This window comes from Desmodus rotundus, chromosome 3, assembly GCF_022682495.2.
Source record: "Desmodus rotundus isolate HL8 chromosome 3, HLdesRot8A.1, whole genome shotgun sequence".
In the NCBI taxonomy this organism is placed as follows: domain Eukaryota; kingdom Metazoa; phylum Chordata; class Mammalia; order Chiroptera; family Phyllostomidae; genus Desmodus; species Desmodus rotundus.
Window position 1 is genome coordinate 129,914,799 of NC_071389.1, and position 23,536 is coordinate 129,938,334.

General features: G+C 36.0%; 1 protein-coding gene across 5 annotated transcripts in view; it reads left to right on the top strand.

The window, feature by feature from the left end:
• The window catches only part of SYT1 (synaptotagmin 1), a 515,905-nt gene that overhangs the window by 366,666 nt on the left and 125,703 nt on the right, over positions 1-23,536 (top strand). For 4 of the 5 annotated variants that reach the window (XM_045187319.3, XM_045187317.2, XM_024579712.3 and 1 more), the window contains 4 exons: positions 8,627-8,811; positions 14,713-14,835; positions 18,472-18,639; positions 21,855-22,022. In XM_045187319.3, the coding sequence (XP_045043254.1) occupies positions 8,627-8,811; positions 14,713-14,835; positions 18,472-18,639; positions 21,855-22,022 (644 nt within the window). The remainder of the gene's footprint in view (positions 1-8,626; positions 8,812-14,712; positions 14,836-18,471; positions 18,640-21,854; positions 22,023-23,536) is intronic. The other variant, XM_045187321.2, reaches the window with a different exon arrangement.

The window sequence follows — 23,536 nt, forward strand, 5'->3', positions numbered from 1 at the left end:
GTCAACTAAATTTTATTTTCAAGACTAATCATTGTATTCAGCAAGATACATCAATATCTTTAGTGAGTTACTCAGCAGGGGCTGTGGATTTCTTCAGTAGAACAATTCATATTAAAATTAGATCAACAGAGGTTCTAGTAAAAATTTATCAATATATAGGTTGTGAATTTTGTGTATCAAAGCAATATAATGTATTTTATTGAAGTTTCCTGTGTATTAACAGTTCCAGAGGTTATGGGCACAGGGAGACAGATTTCCCATTTTATTAAATTTTAAAGTTTTTAAAAATAATTCTAAACAAGAGATCATTTGACAAGGAAAAAAAGAATTCTGACTACATTGTGGAATCAGAATCTAGCAAAAGAGACCATTTAATCTGGCATTTAGCATGCTTTATGGTATGGTTCACAATTTGTTTCACGTATATTCATTAAATCTGCCCAGGTAGACTTTAAACTGTTTAAGTAAGTAAATTATTCCAAACTTGTTCACTACTCCTCCAATGTGCTGAGCATTAATGTATTAAATAGACACTCATATGAATGACTAAATAAGGGAATGAATGAGCCTCTCTCCTACATTGTTGTTTACACAATCCATTTGCCTTAAAAAGCCACAGGTAACTGACTCAAGTCAATAGTTTGGGTCTTTTTACAGCATATTTATATAAAAACATCTTCCAGTTGGGTTTTTTTGTCAGAGGCATATATTGAAAAGGTAAACAGAACTATGTAAAAGGAAAATGTTAAGTGCATTCTTAAGAGGATAATTTTGAAGATTATTTAGAGAAGGCTACATATGTTTACTACGAGTAAATGTCTTTCCATTCAATACGATAAAAATCTAAAGTAGATTTTTTTTAAATCTGTGCCTTATTGAAAGCTTTGTTTAACAAGGTAGTTAGTGGTTGATATGTTTGATTAAAAGGAGTCTATAAATCAAAGGAAATATGGGAAGAAAGGAGAAAGGAAGAAAGAGAAGAAGGGAGGAAGGGAAGGAGACAGACAGACAGACAGGAGGAAGGAGGTAGTCGGGAGGAAAAGAAATGGAGTCCCCAAAATGCTTTTTTCATTGTATTAATGAGCAAGGCTTTGAAGCTCACCTCTTGCACAAAGCCTGCCTGGAACTCTAGGACCCTTTATTCTGTCCTCCTCTAACCTGCTACCCACACAGTTCACCCACTGCACTGAACTGTGCTTAGTTCCGTAAGCCTCCTATCTCTTTCTAGTTTTTAGTTCTGGGAGTTAGTCTTCATAAGCTTCTGAAGAAAGACCCATCTTCTCTGTACTGTTTCCCCACCACCTCCAGCACAATATGAGCACATAGCAGACTTCCAAGAAGAAATAAATGAAAGATTAAATGATCAAATGTAGCAGTAAGTCTTCCCTAATCTTGGTGAACTCTACCTTGCTGCTCTGGGAAAGGGATTTTAATGTGGAGTCCAATGGTGTCCTAGACCTAGGGAACTATAATCTCTATAAGGGTAATACACACTCCCAACTGTGTGGAAATTTAAACATATATGCAACACACACTGCACACTAACAAAGAGATTTCCCATAATAGCTCATAGCATGTCCTATGTTAAAGGAGACATGTAATTCAGAGGAGGTTTAGAACTGCTGTTCTAAAGAGTGAGGAAAAGGTGAGTTTGTTTAATAGTCAGGAGCCAACAAATCAGTCCTTGAGGCCATTTCTGTCTATAATGAGAAATTCTTCAAACTGACCTTGAACTGGTTGGTTTCATCTTAAATCATATTCTGTATGACTTTGTACATTGACTTTCAAATCTTGCCTTTCATGTTCTGTCTCCAGTAGGGTTAATGAGTATATTATTCCACATATTTCCAAAGTATTTTTTTCCTATTTGCATTCTGTAATTTAGACAATCCTTTAAAATACAAGGCTTAATTTTTAACCAACTTTTAAAAAATGATTGTCCTTGTGTTTTTTAAAAATTATTAATAAACAGTCTAAAAGCAAAACTTTGAAATGTAGATTATTTTTCCTACTGGTTAACAGAAAAATTCTTTTCATATTTTATTTGGCATCCTGCATGAATGTATGATGATCTAGAAAGCTGATGGATCATTTTGGCTAAAACTAGAAGTCGGCAAAAGCTTCAGTAAATATAATGTAGAATATGGAGATCATTTGTAAAATGAGTAGCAAACATTGGTGCAGTGGCGAGGCATTCCTATGACAACAGAGAGATATGTCAAAGGTAGAAAATGCTTAATGTCGCTGCTGAATTTTTGTAGTGGCCATAGCAATAGTTTATTACCTGTGTCATCTTGAGGCTCTTGGCTGAAATATCTAGGACAGATGTAAATGAACAAGCTTATATTTTTCAGAAAGGAAATTACAGCTTGTCTTATGTAAGAGACATGGACTTAAGGTTGTTTCATAATATGATGAATGGTAATGGAACCGACAGATAATGCAGAAAGCTGCCCTTAAAGGTGAAATCAAGGCAGGGAGTACTAAGCCAGTGAATTCTGCCACGGATTGAACCTTGAACCCAATGAATAAATCCACCCAAAGGTTGCCAGCCTAGGAGACTACAGTAAGGGAATGTGAATGGGAATGACGCAGGAGAGAATCAGAGCTAAAGGAGTGGGAATGAGAGCAGGCCTATAGAAAACTCACTGAGATGGTGGTGTACCTCAGAGACTGTCCACTCTACTTCCACTTGACCTTGAGAATGTAGTTATGGGGGTCTCTTTTGAGCCACCGAACATTCACTGAGCATCGTTAAGCTGATAGTACTCAGTCAGACATTGTAGAAAGTAGAAGTGAGAGCCCAGAAACAGGACTACTAGAGCAGGGCTTCCCTCAACCATAAGGCACTTTGTGTAAATTTTTAAAAACGCCTCTCCCCAACTGCTCACTCAGTAGGTGTGGGTACAATGCCTGTTTGATGAGTACACTTTGAATTTGGGAAAATAACAGCACATGGGGCTGCTATTTAGTAATATTAAAATTTCCACTTTATGAATGCACAAGTATCCTTGCTCTATGTGACACTTTCATGTGGATCTCACAGTGCTCTATTAAAGAGAAGGATACTTGAAGTATCTACCTTCTCAAAAAAGTCTGTCAGATTCCCTAAAGTCTATAATTTTAAAAAATTTGGTTAGTGCCAAGATTCCTTGGGAGAAAGAAATAATGATGTTTTTTCCATCTGAGTCTTACATTTTTATTATAGAAAGAATATTTAGCAGCTGATTTCATCAGTACCTGTACCCCTGGAGCACTAAATTTGTACACAAGAGCATATTAAGCCATGTAGTTTCCATTTGAAAAGGTACTATATTATGTTCTGAGCACTGAATTTGGCAAATACAAGAAATTTATGTCTTTTAAAAGAGTCAAAAGAGTAATTAAGACATAGATTGTAACACATGGGAAGTAAACTGTAAGCTCTATGATCACACAAACATGCTCAGCGCTGCATTCCAGCCCTGAGAAAATGCCTGGCACATAGATATTCAACAAATGTATTTGATTAAATAATTACTTTTGAACTGTTCAGTTTACACCTACATCCCATGAAACAATGACCTCTCTTGATGAGCGAACAGTTGTTTGTGTGGGATTTTTCTCCCCCAACAGAAGACCTGAAAATGCAAATTTATCTCTAAATGGTTCCTAATTATTTTATTTTATTTTCCTTAAATGTAAGTGCTTCATGTCATGAACAATCTAGAAAAGCTGAGTTCTGAGTTAGTAAGTGAATCTTGTATGTAGGAAAAGTACATTTAATACCTACTATACATTTGTATCAGTTTGTCTGTTTATTTTAAAACAGTACATCAATTTACACCCAGAGTGTTGTACCACATAGTCAATATTTTACATTGGGTGGAGGAGGGAAATTTTAGCAAACATATGTAATATTTTTATTTATTTTTAAAAACATTTTATTGTTTATGCTATTACAGTTGTCTCACATTTTCCCCCTCCACCCAACCCACCCACCACTTCCATAATCAGTCCCCCCACCTTTTAAAAATCTGTCCACACTAAGTGAGACCTGTGAGGAGCCTCAAAAAGTAAACATCATTTCAATGACTGAAAAGGAAGAAGAATACCATTTCAAAAAAAAAGGAACACATTTGAAAAGACAGGGGGTAGACTTAAGCAAAGAACAGGCTACTCCATCTGATGTGACTAGAGGTGGGTGTAGGGCGCAGTGAGGAAAAAGGGATGGGCACATAGGGTGCAACCAATGACAGACTGTAAAAGCTGTGTACAAAATAATTAAAAATCATGTATTAGAGAGTTGTGTCCGATGACCATGGATGGGTAAAATGAAGAGAAGAGGAGGTAAATGATGGGAAGGGAGATTATGTAAGAGGTAATGTTAGGCCAACCCCTTACAAGTGGTTGTAAACAGATGTAACAGAAACATAAAACACATCAAAAAAGAAATGGCATGACGTGACAAATCAGTCAGATTTGGAAATAAAAAGTTTTCACACAATTTCAATATCCAAGAGGCAGCAAATGATAGAAGCACAAGGAAAAGGCATATACTTGCTGTGGAGAACTGGTTTGAGAAGATAAAGGATTCATAGAAAACATTCTATAGGCAGTGGGGGATGCTGCTAAGAGAAGCAGGAATAAAATAGAATATCTGACCTAAAAGGTTAAGGCGTGGGGAAGGGTGTGCCCAACAATAAGTGAATGCCAAGATGAGCAAGGGACTAAGAACTTTAAATAACTCCATTTAACACTTGGGAATGGGGAGGAAAAAGAAAAAGAAATCAGAGGCTTAGCAGGAGATGCTAAGGGCAATAGAAACAAAAGCAGAAGAAAATTTCAAGAAGGAAGACATAATCAAGATTTTCCCATACTACAGATAATGCTGTTTGGGTTTCTCCAAAAGAAAACCATCGGTTATCCTTGAGAGAATCTTTGGTACAAAGGCAGAATTATGAGAATGGTCGCAGGAGGGATAGGTAAAGGACAGATAAGAAGGAAGGTCATAGAACATATAGAAATAGCCCACATTAATATTCCAATTGTATAATCATCTAGATGCAGCGTATATTACAAACCTCCCAAGCTCTGCTTTGCACCTCTTGAGTTTCCTGTTGCTGCTATAATGAATTACTACAATTCACAGGCACTTAACAACAAGTTTATTATTTTCTGGTTCTGGAAGTCAGAAGTCCAAATGGGTTTTACTGAGCTAAAATCATAGTCAGCAGGACTGCAACCATTTTTTTTTAATGTTGAGCTGTAATAAATAACATTGTGTAAATTTAAGGTGTACAATGTGATGACTTAAAATGTGTACTTGAAATTTACTAAGACAGTGTATCCTAAATGTTCTTGCCACACACATACACATGCACACCGCACACCTGTCACCTCACACACCTTTGTACCAGCCCCTAGTAGCCATTCCACTCTTTGGTTCTTGGGTCCGTCTGGAAATTCCCCTATGTCAAGATTCTTAACCACGTTTGCAAAGTCCCTTTGCCATGTAAGGTAACATATTAACAGTCTCCAGGGAATAAGTATGGACATTTTTGAGGCGTCATTCTGCCTACTACCAAGTCTAAGTCAAAGCATCAGAAGCAGATTTGATTTGAATTTGCCTTAATTTTTATGCATCAGCTTACCTTTGGGTTACATAATACGTGAGATTAATTCATTAACTAGAAAATAAAATAACTAGTTTAACAAAGAATTTTTACACTAGTCTATTATTTCCTGCTGAAAGTTTTTTAAGTTAAATGTTAAAATTCTTAAATTCTATTTAATAATAGTTGGCAGCAGTAACAATAAGCTGAAAGATTTCTTCCAGTAGCAATATTTTGATGAGCATATTTTTATTGAAGCTATATTTCATATTATAGAAATCACTCTTGGCAGCATCTTGTATTTTTATTTGCTTCACTTTTTTTAATATAAAATATTCTATTAAAGAGGCTTCAAGGATCAATAAGGATTTTTTCCTTTGTATACTTATATATACATTTTAACCTAATAATGTAAAGACATATTTGAAGTCATCAAACTATTCAATTCATAGTTTTCTCTCAGTATATAGTTTTTTTTTCTGTACAAAATCGAAGGGATGATGGACAAAATTGCAGTGAAGATTAAATTAGATGATGTACGTAGAGCAGTAGTGCAGTTGCTGGCCAATCATAAGTAGGTCTTCAATAATATTTTAGCCTAAATCCAAAACATATTCCATAAGATTTAACCACTAATATTTAAACATATTTCTAGAATAACTACAAATGAATAATAATGTAGGTGGTATTTCTTTTTAAACCCATCACATTTTAAATGTTTGGTTGCTTTACACAGTAGAATTAGTTTTTTAACATGAGAATTCAATTTAAATAACTTCATTTAATTAAAATGATTATATTATAATTAACCATTCAGTCAGATTTTCATGAGTACACAAAATAGCATTGTCTTTTAAATTATGAGGAAATTTTTGTTAATTGCATATACTCAATATAGCATATTTAAAGTTAAAATTACTCAGAAGATCAACTGAAAAAATCTAGAAGACAGCAACACTTTAAGAAAGTCACGAAATGAATTTTTCAGTGGTTGTAATTTACCTCCAAGTGGCACTATTTCAGATTTCTTGTTGTAATCCTGTGTCCATCCCTTTAATTTCTTTTGATTCAATGTGTCTGTGTTTTCACTATTTTCTTTTTTGTGAAGTTGTCAAATCATCTTCGTCTAGTCCTGTGTAATTTACAAGACTTTTATCTCTCTCTCTGAGACTCTACCCTACAAGTCCAACGAGGAGAATAATTTAAAGTTTGAAAATGAGCAATTGTCATTATTAAAATACCGTCTCACCTGCAGTGAATGCATGGGCTCTCTTGCTCATGCTTGGTAGGGTTTTAACTAAATCAAAAGAGGTAAGAAGCCTTTAACTGAGGTACTTTGAATGATATGAGTGGTTTCATAAACTTACTTTAATGTACATATTTTTAAAAATATGACTTTAATGAGGTTAACGAATGATAAGAAAAATATTTTGGGGTGTAAACTTATCTATATAACTTTCACGCAAATATTTATTTTGCTGAAAAGCAATTTTGGAAGTTGTGATTTTATATGTCTTTAGGTTAACATCTAGTAGTCAATCATAAACCAGAATAATATGCCAGTACGTATCTGCTCTATGAAGCTAAAGAGAATGGGCTTTCTCGGTCTGGAAGAGAAGCTAATATTTTTGTTATTGTTTTATCAGAGTATTCCTGACTTGCCTCCTGCAGTCATTAGATCTAATAATGTTTATGTAGCTAGAAGAAAATAGAGCTTTTTTTTTACCATCTCAGTGCACAGTGTCTTTTCTGACTACAACAGGCAAATCTAATTACTTCTTCTGATTAATCTCAATAGTTGAATAATTTCTTTCCAGGCAAAGTAAAATTCTAAATATTTCCATAAGAATTAATTTTGATAAGCACATGTGTAGGGGGTACCAAATAAGAAAATAGATTGACTTTCAGTAGATGGGCAAGTTGCAATAAAAATGTTTCTTTGAGTATACTTACTTATACACATTTTATTATTTTAAACAGAGCCTGCACATCTGACGCTGTCATCTAAAAACATCTCTTCCCCCTCCCAATCCCACTTGCATATCCACTGAACTCCTCTCAGTGTATTCATCTCTTTCTTTTTATATATTTATTGGTGTGCATGTTATACCTCACCACATATATCTGAGCTCTACCCACAACACTTAGCTCCATGTCTTGAATATAAAGAATAGCTAACATTGAGTTCTTGCTATGTGCTGGATGCCATTCTCCACTTTCTAGTTTAACTCCTCTCATTTTCAAAAGAGATGACATGGGTACCACTATTACCTTCAGAAACTCCGAACAGTTCAACAGTCTGGCCAGTTATACAGCCTATAAGTGTCCAAGCCTGTATTCACCCATGGTTTAGAGCCACTGAACACATCACCACTGCCCTGCCTCTGGGGATCCTGCGTGGGTAAATTTCCCCAGCACTGACTCTCAGAGCACCAAGCACTTCTTCCGAACCTTCACTACTACTGTGGTGTCACCTTTGTTTTTACATGTCAGCCCTTCCCGTTGTGCCCAGACATAACACAGTCCTAGTATTTAACTCATGAGTAATACTAGTTAATATTTACTAAACTTTTACCCCGTGCCAGGCACTGCATTTTATTTTAAACTTCAAAAAGACTATGAGATACCTACCAATTTACCACCACTTTAAAGATGAAGAAACTGAGGCAGACAGAAGTTAAACAACTTGCTCAAGGTCACACAGCTAGTAAATGGTAGAGCCAGGGTTTAAACTCAAAGGTCAAACTCCAGAGCTATATACTCTGAATGAAGGAAGAAAAGGATTATTGAAAATATAGCTTGGAAGGTCAGGGAAAACAATAGGGAGGAAATGACATTTGACATATCTGGAGGGGCAAAATCAAAAAAATATGAATACCCCAGGCAGGAGAAACGACTTGGATAAAGTAATGTAGAATAGAGCGCCTGGAGCTTAACAGGCGCTCAATCGATAGGAAAGAAAGAGTGACTACCTTGACAGTTTTGCGTATGTGTTATACTACTAATGTGCTCTGCATATTTTTTTCTTTCAGTGCCACCATGGGCCTTAATTGCCATAGCCATAGTTGCGGTCCTTTTAGTCCTGACCTGCTGCTTTTGTATCTGTAAGAAATGTTTGTTCAAAAAGAAAAACAAGAAGAAGGGGAAGGAAAAGGGAGGGAAGAATGCCATTAACATGAAAGATGTGAAAGACTTGGGGAAGACCATGAAAGATCAGGTAATACATTCCTTCCATATTTCTTCTTAGATTTTATTGAAGATTAACAAATGGTCTATTATTTTATGCCTGATAAGTATAGCACTAAACAATTTCTGGACACCCGTCATTGTTGTAGAGGTGCTTGGCAACCCTTTCAGTCATCATTCAATATCCCAAGATCCAGTGGAAACACTTGGCAGGGTTTTCGAGTTCCCTAAGCATGTAAACCAGAAAAGGGCATCCAGGGCCATCTAGGTGGGTCCAGCATATTGGCATGTGCCTGAATGTTCTGATTACATCCATTAGCTGGCCTTCATTGTGTTGAGAGTTTGAGAAGTATATTAAAGAATATCTGAATGTCTTCCCTCTTGGGCAGATCACCTTTCTAGCATTGTTACTGCTCTTATTCACTGTTAAATAACTGAGTCTTAAAAGGTGTTTATCACACTTGATGAAAGCTACTTATGGTATGTATTCATCTGGCTCAATAATAAGTGCTCTGGAATGAGTTATACGGGGAAAGGAGAAAAATATGAGCGTGCCCTAAAGAAGGGGGCAGAATTTGAAGGCAAAATTCTTTGTCCTTACATAAGAACAGTTAAAACCACAAGGCAGGTTATAAACTCTCTCTGGCTGGATTATTTTCCCAATCCTAAGGAAGCTGTTTGGATGGTCTTTATATTGTCTATTTTTGCTAAATTAACTGAACAATTTGGTTCAGAATAGTTTACTATTAATTATAATAATTAAATGCCTCTTCAGTTTTTGGAATCATATTCATATTGGATATTTCTAAATAACATTTAATTTACATTAAAATATACAAAAAGATTTTTCAAAAAATAACATTCTTAATTATCAATGTCTTCCTTCATATAATTCAAAAATTGTATTTATTCCCAAATAACAACATATATGGTCAGTTCTATAAATTCCTCTGATAATATTAATTACTCTTAGTTAAACTCTTAAATATATGAATCTTAGGAACAATGTAATCAACGGAGCCATTTTAGTACATTTGCATGGTTTCCTAGTTAACCACCCACTCAGGAAATAACCCTCCTCCCCAGCCTGAGTTTTAAACCCTTTTTCTCAAAGACACAGTAACGTCTATTGAAAACAATTACACAAAGGCTCATTTGTTCACAAGCTGAGCTTTTGTTTGGTTTCAGAGCTAACGAGGGGATGGAAGTTTAGTGCTGACCTCAGAGAGCTGTGTCCTGAGCTCAGAGTGAGAAGGGTTACATTTTTCTGTAAGTTTCTCATCACAGCCATAGAAGCCAATGCACAAACGTTCAATGTCTATTAAGGACTGTTCTCTTTGGTTATTCTGTTACATAGAAACTGAAATTTTAAATCACATCTTGCCTTATTGCAACATTTCCATAGCAAGCAGGACTTGATACAGATTTCTTTAAACAACTTATTGGAATAAATGTAGAAATAATCCTCTAGATGGACATGAAATGAATAATTTTTACATGAATTTCAGCTATATATGGGAAACGATAGGTTGAAAATACAATATTTTCATAACTATATTTAAATTCTAGTATCCTATAATGAAAAACTAAAAGCACCAAATAATATTAAATAACTATAGTGTTTGTTTCTAAGACAAGCAATCTGTATTTTTCATTGTAAGATTTGTTCTGTATTGTGTAAGATTGTGTAAGTCTGTAGTTTATAGACTAGTAGTGATGTTTATTACCCCCAGTACGACCTGGATAAATGACCGAGATCTCAAAAGTAATGAATGCAGAGAACTGATTGTGGTTAATTTTTCATTAATCACCTACTCCTTTAAGTGGGAGGGGAAGAGAGAATGAGTCAAATAAGGAAATAATAAAGAAGTCAGTGACAGTTTACAGTAATCTGTCACAGCATGGCATTTAGCATTTCAACCCTCAAAAAGGTGGTTTTAATTATTTTAAGCAGACCAATTTCTATAGGATTTTATAGATCTTATTTTTATTTGTAAACAATTAAATTAAGTGTTTGGACAACTGAAAGCACGCCCCATGAGTGAACAATTACATAGCAGTAGCTTATGATACTTTTTAGGACTGACAAAGTAGCTGATAATGGGTTTTATCATTTTATGAAGAGGAAGGAAGAAAAAGTAAAATGTAATTCAAAGATTTTAAGATGTTCTATTACATTTGATCATCAAAATTCATATATCATTTAATTCATACAAATTCAAAACAGCCTTACCACAAAGTAAAATTATTTTTAAATATGTATATTTTTAGATGGTTTTAAAACAGAATATTAATATGAACATGGGGAAGACAATGTGCCTCTCATTTTAAAACAGATGTGAGGGGCATTTTAGATTTTTCTTAAAATATCTAGGCTCTGGGAAAATCAATAAGTTTTTACTGTTTCAATCCATATAAAAACTCTCAGAAATTAAATTTCAACATTCATGGCCACATGTCTCTTTGGTAACATTTTATAACCAAGAGGGAAATTTTAAATATTCTGCAATGGCAACAAAAAAAATTAACTACAAATACTGTATTTATACAGCAAAAGATATATACATACATATCTTTTTTAATGCCTTAAAACGTGAGAACATTAAAAATACAGAAGAAAAATATCAACTTAGAAAGTCCTAGGTCTGGAAAGGTCATTTCTCCATCGTTTTTACTAATGTGTATAGATACTTTAATTTTTATTTCTTCCTTCTATGTCCTCCTTATCTGTGTTGTGTCTCATGACTGTTCTGGACTGTCCTTTGCGGTAGGTTTCCTCTGCTACTTAGACACTCCTACGTCAGCAGCGCTCGCACACACTCAGTGGCCTGGCAGCTGGGGCTCCACCTCCGAGGGTGCGCCGTTCTGACACACATCTTGAGGCTGAACTAAATTGGTTTTGTAAAGATGAAGGGTTCTCATATTAAATATTACTAACTGGTGAAATAGAATGCTATTAGAAAGCTCGAGTTTTTAACTGATGGGCGCAGAAAGAAAATTCAGCCCTTTGTTGCTGTCTTTTTACTGTGCCTTTGCAAATCCAAACCCGGACGATTTCACTGAGAAAGAGCCAGTGCTCCTTTAGATGGCTGTGAACTGAGCACGTTTTGAATGCTGAAGCAAACCAGAAGCATGCGCACTAAATCTTTGAAATTTAAAACAAGGTCAATGTTCCCAACACAGCTTTTTCTGCAGCAATTTATCAAACTCTCAGAACTGCTGGGTTTACAAGCTTTTCCCCTGCATTTTGCTCCTTTGTGGGGGGAAGTATTGCTCTGGAGATATTATTATAATGGCTACTGATTTAATAGGCCTGAATTTAATGTGATAGTACAGAAAATGTCTTGGTTAAACTCAGCCTTTGGGACAAGAATAGACTTAATCACTTCAGTGATGAACAGTGGCACTGAGAAATTATCAAAAATTTAGACCTATTTCATGCAGAATAATTGCAGAGATGGTTCTGCACCTTTTATTAGGGCAAGCCCACTTAGGTAGAAGGGGATTTAATATCTCAGCTATTTCAAATTGCACTGGGCTGAAACACAATATGTAAATTGTCAGTTCTGAGCTTTGTGAAAAAGTATTTTAATCTATGAATTTTTTTTTATTATGGTGAAGTAATGTGCAGATTTTTCAGACAGAACTATGCATTAGTTTGCTATTATTTTTTAAAAATGAAAATGTTACAGGGAGGCAAATTACCTAGGTTACAATTTTCCCAGCACATCTTCTTTGACAGCGTGAAAGACTTACACACAGCTGAGGTGTTGAAAGGGCAATGTGATTTCACAGCCGCCAGCCCTATAATTAAACCCAATTGTCTCTTCTTGTTACTTTACTACCATATTCTCTTTAGTGACCCCTCCCCCAAGTTAAAAGGTTAATATAAATTTTTAAATAATTATGTTGTTTCTTGCCTTTGGCTATCAGTAAGTCAACAGTTTACTATTCAAGGAAACATCCAAGTATAATTTAAAGTTTCCACATTAAATAGTATATAGCTAACCAGATTTTTTAAACTTTCTACACTGATATATTGATGGCAATTTTCCATTTTCCCTACTCTTCGTAGGCTCCTGAGAATTTTCAAGAACCACAAAAGGGCAGCATCTCTGACTACAGTGCAACTCTGTTTGTCTGATCTTCCCACCCAAATACATTGTGTTAACATGATGCCACCGTGCTTCAGTTTGAGGGTATCAAATTGGAGTTCCCTGGGTAGAGCCCAATTGGAAAACTTTGTCAATTAAGGAACTGAGGGTGTCATTTTGAAGCATCATTGAGGGGCTCTGTGTTCACGGATAAGTAAACAGAAAAGTCTTCTCTCAGCAGAGAAAAAAATACCATGTAGTCTGGGAGGTGGAGGCGGGGGAAAAGGTTGGGTAGTCTGATGATTCTCGTGCTTTTCTGAAGCCTGGTTATGCTTCTTGCATTCGAGTTCTACAAGAATGCTCAGATTTAATTTGATTGCTGAGAAGAGTTAAGATCCCCTCACTTTGTCAGAGATATAAAGCAGTCTACCACCTACGAGTCTTAACTTGATTTCTGTGAGGTTCTACAGTAACACACACACAGCAATGAAAACGCTACAACCAAAAACTAGGCGGAAATATTTCCTGTGTATAACAACAGAAAGGTTGAAACCACTAAAACACACAGCCTCTACAAACCACTAAGAGGCAAACAACACAAAGAAAAATTAGCAATGGCTAAATACCAGCAGTCTCCCGAAGAAAAAAAATAAATATGGTTAATGTAAGATTTAAAATTTGTGTTAACCTCACTAGTGGTTAGGGATATGTAATGCTATCATTTTTAATCAATAATAATAATTATGCATTTACTTCTAATTCTTTTTTTAAATCCTTTAAGGCAATAAGAATGCACATCTCCAGAAACAAAGCTTTCGAATTTTATAATCTTTATAATGTTTGGTTATTTAGCAAAATTTTGGTACTTGTTTGGTACTTATTTTGGTACTTACTGAGAAAATATATTCTATATTTTTATTTTTTTAAAGAGGAGCATTTGAATGTATTTTATGAAATAATGAGCTTTCTAGTATTTCAATTTACATTACACTTAAGTTTTAGGTTATAAAAAATATTCAGCTGATACAAACTGACCTTTGTGAGTTCAACCCTATGATTTTTGTTCATTAACACAAAATAAATTTTTATACCAATATCAGTGTGACAAAATTGCAAATATAACTCCTTTTATTTTTTTGGTATCAAATGGACCCATAAAAATCAATTTAATTCAGCCTAGCTTTCTGTGGAGCTGTTATGAAAATAAAATGGTAAACGTAAACTGGAAATGGAGTAGATTTTCCTCTAAACATGCATTTGCTGGTAGCATGTTTTTTTCTTTTTCCATAACCATTATAAATGTAGATGTGAAACGTAGGGAATTAAAACTTTCTGAGAATCACTGACTCAACGATTTTTTCATAGGAAACAAGGCCAGGAAAGGCCACACATTTCACACGAATTACTCCGCTGCATGTAACAATGGTGTTTTACATGATGGTTAGCTTAACTCGCTGTAACCTGCGTGAATGCGAATCCTGGCCTGGTTAATAGCATGTGTATCATACCTCTGAAATGAGCAGTTTTAGCAGAATCGAATATAATGCCAAGTTGACATCTTCTCTGCAACAACTTTACATTTTTTGCTTGCAATATTCCTAGGGGCTTCTTCCATTGCTTCCATGTTGCTTGCTGATTGGGGGAAAAAATTCCGTGCATAAATGGAATTTTAAAAAATATGTAAGCAGCAAATGTGAATGTGTGTCAGACCAACTGAGATTTCCAGCATCTTAGTGCTTGCTTCTGACAGCTTGGAAGTATAACCACAGGCCCAGTTTAAGTTGGATTTTGATGCAAATGCACTTGAATTCACATATGATCCGTTTCCCTAATCATAGGCCCTTAAGGATGATGATGCTGAAACTGGATTGACTGATGGGGAAGAAAAAGAAGAACCCAAAGAAGAGGAAAAATTGGGAAAACTTCAATATTCGCTGGATTATGATTTCCAGAACAACCAGGTCTGAGGGGGGAAATGTTTTCTAATTCCATTACATTTTCTGAAATTACCAAGTAGAAATTGAAGCATGATACTTCTTAAAACATTTCGTTGGCTGCAAGGGGAAAATGCAATTACCAAAGCTATTGATGAAATAATTTCTAAGTACAGGCAGTCTCCTACTTGCTAATTTAACTTCTGGTAATTGGAATTCACAGTATTCAACCGATTACATCTAACTTATAGCACTTACAATAGGCAAGCAGAATACAAATTAACTTGAAGCAGGCAGACTGATTCTAAGAGTTCCCAACCACAGACTGGCCCCAAGCCCGCCCTCGGCCTGCGCTGGAATAATCTTCCTTGCACTGCATGGATTCAGATCCAAACAGGGTGAGGGGCCTTTGAGTAACACCACCATTCAAGACAAACTTTTGAAACATAATGTAACATTATGTTACAGTAATGTAATGTAACAGTAATGTAACATAATGTTACGTAATGTAACAGTTTGATACGGAATCAAAGATGGAAAATTGTAGTCCATGGATTTCAAAGGTAGGAATGCCTTATATAATATCATGATAATTAAGTCAAATTCCTGATGCTAATGAGATAGCAGTTCTAGAAGAGCAGACAGACTAGAAAACTTGATTTTTAGTGCCTATGACTGCTGCCAAAAAAGTGACAAAACACTAAAATAGGTAACAAAACAGGCATTTCTGCTTCAGTTTCTCAAAGAACCACAAAGTGCCAACTAGATTAACAATAATGTTAGCTCTCCCTCGTTGACTGCCTTTATAGAGATAGCACACACACACAAAAAGATAGCTGTTAGAAATCCCTCTACATAAAAAGATTCTATGACATTGATGAATATACTCCTTTATCTACTGAATTGTTCAAGAAATTAAAAAGCTAGTCGAGAATCAGTGGAACTGGCTGAGTTAGAGATCTGACTCTCACCAACCCTTAGGACATGACCCTTCTCTAAAGAGGGGAGTTGTCAAACTCTCCAGTTTGTTTGTCTTCACTCGTCATTTTGGGGGAGGAAGAACTGATCAATGTGAAGTAAATGCAGTTACTGCTAATGCAGCCTGTGCTAATTATTTCCAGTTTGATGAGGAACGGAACACGTAGGTCAAACCCCAAGGTTCCGCTTTGACACCTGCCGTCCAAAGGCAGCAGAGCCGTGAGAGCTCTGAACAGCTGCACAGGCTCTGGGCTTTGTTTGGAAATGGACAGCTCAGACCCTGGCTCCGCTTCCCGCGGCTTCCAGAGGATGTCTCGTGAAGATGTGTTGATATGTTCTATCATATTAAAAATAATTTTACTTCATCACCTCCATTACAGTCCTGGCTAGTTATTTCACAATACATTTTAGAAAGCTGTGTGTTGGTTACAGATACAGGTTTACAGGAATGGATTTATACAGATTTATAGGTATACCTTTTATAGTTAATTAACTGGAACATTTGAGGCCATTTATATCACTTATCCCAAAATTTGATCATCAGGACTTGGTTGAAAGCAAAGCTTGTTTTAATATTCTCAGGAAGGTCAAGGTCAAGTTATATTATCTTGACATATACCATGTTTTCCAGAAATTTGACCTGCCTTTTATATGTATCCTGTATGTTTCTACTAGTTTATTTTACTTTTATATTTCTCAGTAGAAATCTGGTGGTATCTCATCCTGGTTAGTCATAATTCTGAAAGTCCTAAGTTGGCTTTGAGTACTAGAAATGTCATTTTATAAAATAGTATGTTTAAGAAAATAATAGCACTGATTGTTTTCACTGGCATATGAGTGTACATACTGCTCCTTTTCTAGTAAACATCCAATTCAAACAGGCATTTCATTCTGATGATCTAGAAGAGTCCACCCGATGAAACTTTTAATATTATTATGCACTGATTTTCCAAACGGTCTCAACTTACATGATTTACAAAATGATTCCTTTGAGTCATGGAAGATAAAGTCTGAGGAACTTCCCAGATAAGACTTTCATAAATATACATATCTGTTACCCAAATTAAAAGACAACCCTACAGTACACGGAGATGCTTTCATGAGGGAAATGCGATGCTTATCTACCAGTTAAGTCAGAGGGGGCTTAGCAGAAGGAATTCCACCCCTCATCAATAAATATCCAAAAGTCTTTAAAATATACATGATCTGGTTTGAAAGAGTTTGGGTATATTTCCAGAGCTTTCCTTCCCCAGAAGAAAAAGGGTTTTGCAAGTGAGAAGAAAATAAAATCTTGCTTATTCACATACAACCTGAAGGCAGACAAAATTTGGCTACCTTTAGATTGTATGTGAATACATACCAATTTGGCTAAGCAAGAGACAAACTGTTTGATTTACTAAAATATGTCTTTATTATCTAATGCCTATTTTAGCTATTCTTTGATAATCTCTGTGTTTTGTATGCCTACAATCCAGTATTTTCATTGCTTTTGTTGTATGATGCTATCACACAGATATTGGAGCTTTAAAATGAAAACATAATCATGCAGGGCATTAATCCAGCTTAAAAATTGAGTCAACTAACCAAACTGTACTTACAAACATGGTGGGTCACTTTTGCAGAAAACAGCTGTGACCCTTTTTTGTTTTTTGGAGGGGGCAGTGAATTGCTTTTCCACTATGGTGTCTAAAGCGCCTCAAACCCACCTTTCAGGATCTGATGTAAAAAGCTATGGTATGACTGCATTTACTGAACAGTACATACCTCGAGCAACAATAAGAGAGTCTACTTCTGTTTCTCATATGGATCCAGAGCAGCCTGTTGACACAATGGTCTGGCGGCAGAGCATCTAGAACAGTCCACTCACAGCTTTTGTTTCTTTGCAAAAATAATTAAAAACGCCAGCCTATGCTCTCACTCACAGCAAGACAGAGCAATATGTCACTAAGAAAAGAGACTTGAAAATGCATATCTTTCTGCTGTGTTGGAAAAAATCCCAGAAACTCAGTCACACTCAACAGTAAAAACCATCTCTCTAATATTCCCTTCTTTTACTTGAGGCTGAAATTATACTTCCTTGACTCTAAGTCTTAAATTTAAACACAGAATTAAATACATGATGATCACTTTACTGTCATGTAAACCAAAAGTAGTCAGCACACAAGTACAAGTCAAATATGATACAAACTTGAAGATCTTATTATCTCAAAATGGTACCTATTTCTAAAAATTTCTATTTAGTTGGTCTGAGGCTTTGATTCAGAATAAAAATTTCCTACTTTATAATTATACACTTGTGATTGTTTAACAATTTATTTCCACTCACAAATCATGCCCTAGCAAGGAAAATAATGCACAAGGGCTTTTAGCAACTGGAAAGTTATTTGATTGCAACTCTTTTGCAAATATGAATTCTATAGTTAACTGTAATCAGCAACCTTTTGAAAGCCTCTTATGTGCTTAAAATCAGGCTTTCTAGAGCCTGCATCTGTCATAATTGGGTTTCTGAAGTCTATATAGCTCACTTCATTTGCCTCTGTGTTCAGATTCACAAGAGAAAAATAATGTTTATTAAGAGCAAAGAGGAAGAGGGAGAAATCACAATATGCAGCAATGTGAACAAATAAATCTTTTCCAAAATGTCCACCAATGTTTGTGTTTGCTCTGTTCCGTTGTTTATTTCAGCTGCTGGTGGGGATCATCCAGGCGGCCGAGCTGCCCGCCCTGGACATGGGGGGCACATCCGATCCCTACGTGAAAGTGTTCCTGCTGCCTGATAAAAAGAAGAAATTTGAGACAAAAGTCCACCGAAAGACCCTTAATCCTGTTTTCAATGAGCAATTTACTTTCAAGGTATTGTTTTATGCTTACTAATAATTTTTCCTCCGTTGTTTCCTAAAACAGACAGATCCCATCCTGACACATACATAGACGCCACATGACTGCTTGTTCAGAGATCAAAGCGATTCTAATCAGAATATTTAAAATTCTTATTTCCCATCCGGGGAGGATTTTACATTGCATTTACATTTAGCCAACGTCAGGATTCAGCTTGGCCATTTCAGAACAGAATACAGATGGCATTTGACTAAGATGTCACATTCACATCTAAAAACTGAGGTCAGCTTCAAATGTGCACCAACAGGCTTGAGTATTTTTCCCTGTATACAGTCAAAGAAATAGTGGAATTACTTTTTTAAGTTTAAAAGTCCCTGTTGCAATCACAGAATGAAGTAAGCCCTGCCCATTGTTTACGAGGCACAAGCTGTATTGTTCTCATTGCAAATGTCGATGTGCACAGGGGCTGGCTGAGCCCTCCGAAACCCTGCTCCTAGCCTATCAATACAGAGAAGGTGAACGTATTGTTTTTATGCATTTACAGCATTTTTCCTTTACTCCAGGCTCTTCCCTGGTGTTCTGCATCTTGGTGAGACACCTCAGTTGACAATCACAGAGGGATTCTGGCCATATACTAACCCGGCAGGAAAACACGCCCTTCAGGCCCGGGACATCTCTGCATACCCGAGTTCTGTAGCTCTTGTCTGCAAATCATGCATAAAAATAGTTCTTTTGTGGGTATACTAATATGTGAAAAATTTTTAAATGCATTACTTACAACAGTACATCTCTGAAATATGAGATGTGGCCGCGCCAGGAGGCTGATTCAGAATCACCTGTCCATCGGCCAGCCGGAGAGAAAGCTTGTGCCTCTTGTTAGCCAACATTCTGGTATGAAAGAGGCCATGAGTCATTGTTGAGAATTTTGTTCCCACTTTTATAGAAGAGCAGTGTCTTATCACTTTGAAACTTTTGAGTTTTTTAAGACAGAAGTCCCTGATGTAAACAGTCCCATTGAAAATCCACAGTTTTCTATACTGAGGGTAGTTAATGTACAGTAGTGGTAAAAACATTCTGGAAATACTTAGCTTATGAAGAGTGAATCACTGTGGTCAATATACCACAGAACATAAAATGAAAATAGAAAATATTGGAAGTGATACTTACAATCATTTTATTTGAGTATGTATGAATCTTAATTTAGGTTAGTCATTGCTAACCACAATTTACTAAGTGGATTCTTCCATTATGTGTGAAAGAATATGGGGTGGGTGGGGGGACACTGTTGTTGTTTTGAATGACCTATATGTCATTTCTTTAAAAATATGTATCACTAATAATTTTATTAGTGATTTCTCTGATGTGAAGAACTATAATTATTGAACTTTTTTAATTGCCTATAAAATTTTATCAGGTTCCATTTTATTTCAAGAAGGTAGACCAAATTAAAATCCATCCAAAGTACAATGTATTTTGATACCCTCAAGAACTATGCCACTGTGTCTAAAGAATTGGTTAATGTATCCATTAGGCATCGTAGCTGATGCACCCTGAAATGCTAATAGGTGATGCGACACAGAAGCAGAAGCATAACAGAGTTTGAAGAGGATAGGCTTTAAAAAGTGAGTTCACATCCACTTGACAGGAGCTCTGCCTGCCTCAAAGTAGAGGCCGCTTCTTCTCCCCCAAACTCCCACCGGAAGTAGCTGCTCATCATTCAGACAACATTAGGTGCCTACTGTGTGCCAACAGTGTGCAGAATACCTTATATTATTCATTCAGCCTCAACAGCCCTGTGATTTAGACACTGTTATCGCTATTCGATAGATGAAAAAGCTGAGGTTTATTTACTTGCCTCAGTCCCTTCAGCTGAAAAGTGGGGCCACCCAGGCCAAGCACCCTCTGACCCTAAGCCCAGGCTTTTGATTGCTGCTACGTCAGTACAATCACAAAAACCAATCTAAATAGATTTCACAAATCAGATGAAATTTTCAAGAGTTTATCCCTACTCTAAAATTTCTTATTTCTTCCTTTGAAATTCAGCTCTTTGAAAGGGTTTTTTTTCCCTTCTAAAATGGAAAAAGCATCATGACTAGGTCTTAATTGTACTATTTTAACCAGATCCCAAATAGATAATGAATGACAGAAAATAAAAAATCTTTGGTTTTGGCTGGGGTGGGGTGGAGAGGTGGGGAGAAAATGCAGACAACTGTAATTGAACAACAATAAAAAAGAAAAAAGAAAAAAAATCTTTGGACAAACTAAAATTTCTTATACATATATAATCAAATAATCTTCCTTCTCCTTTCTGTCTTAATATATAGAGTTAATTGTGAAATGTTTACTAGAGCGTAAGAGAGCCATTTATACTGATAAAATAATAGAAAGTGTATGGAAATTGATCATTTAATACAAGTCTAAACAATTTCTTAATTAGGCATTTCTATCTGGTTACTGAAGTGTAGCTCACTTGGATTTCACGGCTTTCCCTGAATATTAAAAATGTCACTAATAAACCTTTCAACCCATAGCATCTGTCCCAGATACATTGGAACAGCTGGAGAATTCATCAGTTCTTGGCCTTTTGCCACCACGCATCCTACAGAGTGTCCTACCTAAGAGTGAACTTCAAGATCTATATTATTATGCATCCCTGAAATTCAAAACATCAATTTTCTAGTCAGCTCTTGTCAATCAGGAAATTATTTTAGGGAATAGATGAGGCATCCTGTGAATTTAATTTAAATCCTTTCAGACTGCTAGAATAGCTTTTAATAAGTTATTGCTATATTAAAATATGGCATCCAAGAGGCTTGAAAGTTATCTACCCCTGAGTAAGAAGTCACATCCTGACAATGGAACGAACAGCAATAATGACATACTCTACAAGGAAAACTTATTTTGTTTTGTTTTGTCAAACCAATTGGCTTGGTTTACTCTCGTATGACTTGAAGTGTCTATAGCATAACTAATAGTAGGATCCATTACAAATAATGCTAACAGCTTCCAGAACTTTGGGATCAAGTGACAAATTACTAAGGGAAGTCCCCATTTTCTCCCACGTAATTTAAGCTGCAAGCAGTTAGTCAGATGATCCAATCTGAGAAAATATCAAAAGCATCTCCCTGATCTGTTTACCCAACATAAATATTAAAATTAAGCACTGTAAACGATTAACACGTTTTAAGCATTTTTGTGACCGCACTTTTATCCTCATCTCCTTCATTTAGGTGCCGTACTCGGAATTGGGAGGCAAAACCCTGGTGATGGCTGTGTATGATTTTGATCGTTTCTCTAAGCATGACATCATCGGGGAATTTAAAGTCCCCATGAACACAGTGGACTTTGGTCACGTAACCGAGGAGTGGCGTGATCTGCAAAGTGCCGAGAAGGAAGAGGTAAGAAAAACAATAGCATTTCTAATGTGTCACGGTGTACTCGCCAGTTCTGCTCACATAATAGCCTATTGAGAGATGCTCTTTCCAAAGAGTGATGTGGGTGCCCAGCTGCTGACAGCTGGCAAAATAGGGTCAGGAGACTGCACAACCCCATTAAAAAGCATATAGGTCTTCTGGGTGTGATTTGAGAGAAAAGAGAAAAGTTTGTATACAAGGTCTATGGACAACTCCCTGAAGAGACACAGACAGACAGACAGACACATTTCTAAAAGCTTACCAAATGGCATTCACACACCTATTTCTTTAAATAGACAGTAAAATATCATCCTCTTATTTGTATTTTACCACAATCATTCTGTATTTCTACATAGATGCTACTGTTATTAAATAGAAATAAAATGGCACCTTTCCCTTGATTATTTCTGTACAGCACAGACAGGCCACTGTTTCTCCCAAAGAGAGCAGAGTCTGGTGGGTGAAACATCAAACACAACTCACAAAGGCCGACATTAAATCCATTTTTTAAATGACTCACGTTTTTATAGTAATCTTCACATTGTTTTCTCCCAGTTTGAATAATTTAACCCAGGATTTTTCTGTGATTTGAAAAGGGAAGTTCAATATCCTTAGTGCATTTAAACTGCCTAATAATCAATTCTATTTGATTACGCTGTGCCTGCCTGTCCCTAGCATTTCTCTGTGAGAATGTCTCAATAGGCCAATACCAGAAAAGCAAACAACTCTTAGCTTCTCTGAACTCTTAAAGCAATGCCTTTTGCAGCCGTTTAAGATTCCTAGGGTTCTGTAGATGTGGTCCCTTCGGGGCCAGCAGGGAGATGAGGGAGTGGCCCAAGCCTTCAGAGACTCGGCTGAGCCCATCACCTGGGAACCCTCTCAGCCTGAGGTTTTCTGTGACAAGTATAATGACATGAAGTTTTAGAACAAACTTGTGATTGCTGTCCTGAAACTGAATTTTATTAGTGCTCTAAAGTTACTTGGTTGTACAAAAGGAATAAAAATTATTGGAGTTAAGCTCTGCTTTCTTTTTGTGAAGGAAATATATATAATTTAACCAAACAAGTTAGCCGAAATTAGATTCTGGGATATTGAGATAGATTTAGCCTACTGTGGACTCTCTGGAACAACCTAAGGATAATATTGAGTTTTTAAATTTTATGATTTTGATAAGCAGTTCTTCCCTATGAGTGAACTAATATCAACTTTAAATCAAGCATCTGTATGAAAAGAAAAACATGCAATCATTCGATCATAATGTTTCTAATTGTTTAACAAAGCAGTGAGCTGTTTCATTGAGCATTTATATTTTACTGAAATGTTTGGCTCTGTGTAAATTCCCAGCAGCTTGGCAGGGAGGGGGAGGGGAGGGGAGAGAAGGGGCAGAAGGAGTTGGTGCAAAGTGGGACCTCAACAAATATTTATTAACTAATCAATATTTATTAATTGACTAGTTTTCAATTGGCTTCTTTGAATATCAGACTATGACCTGCTTGTGC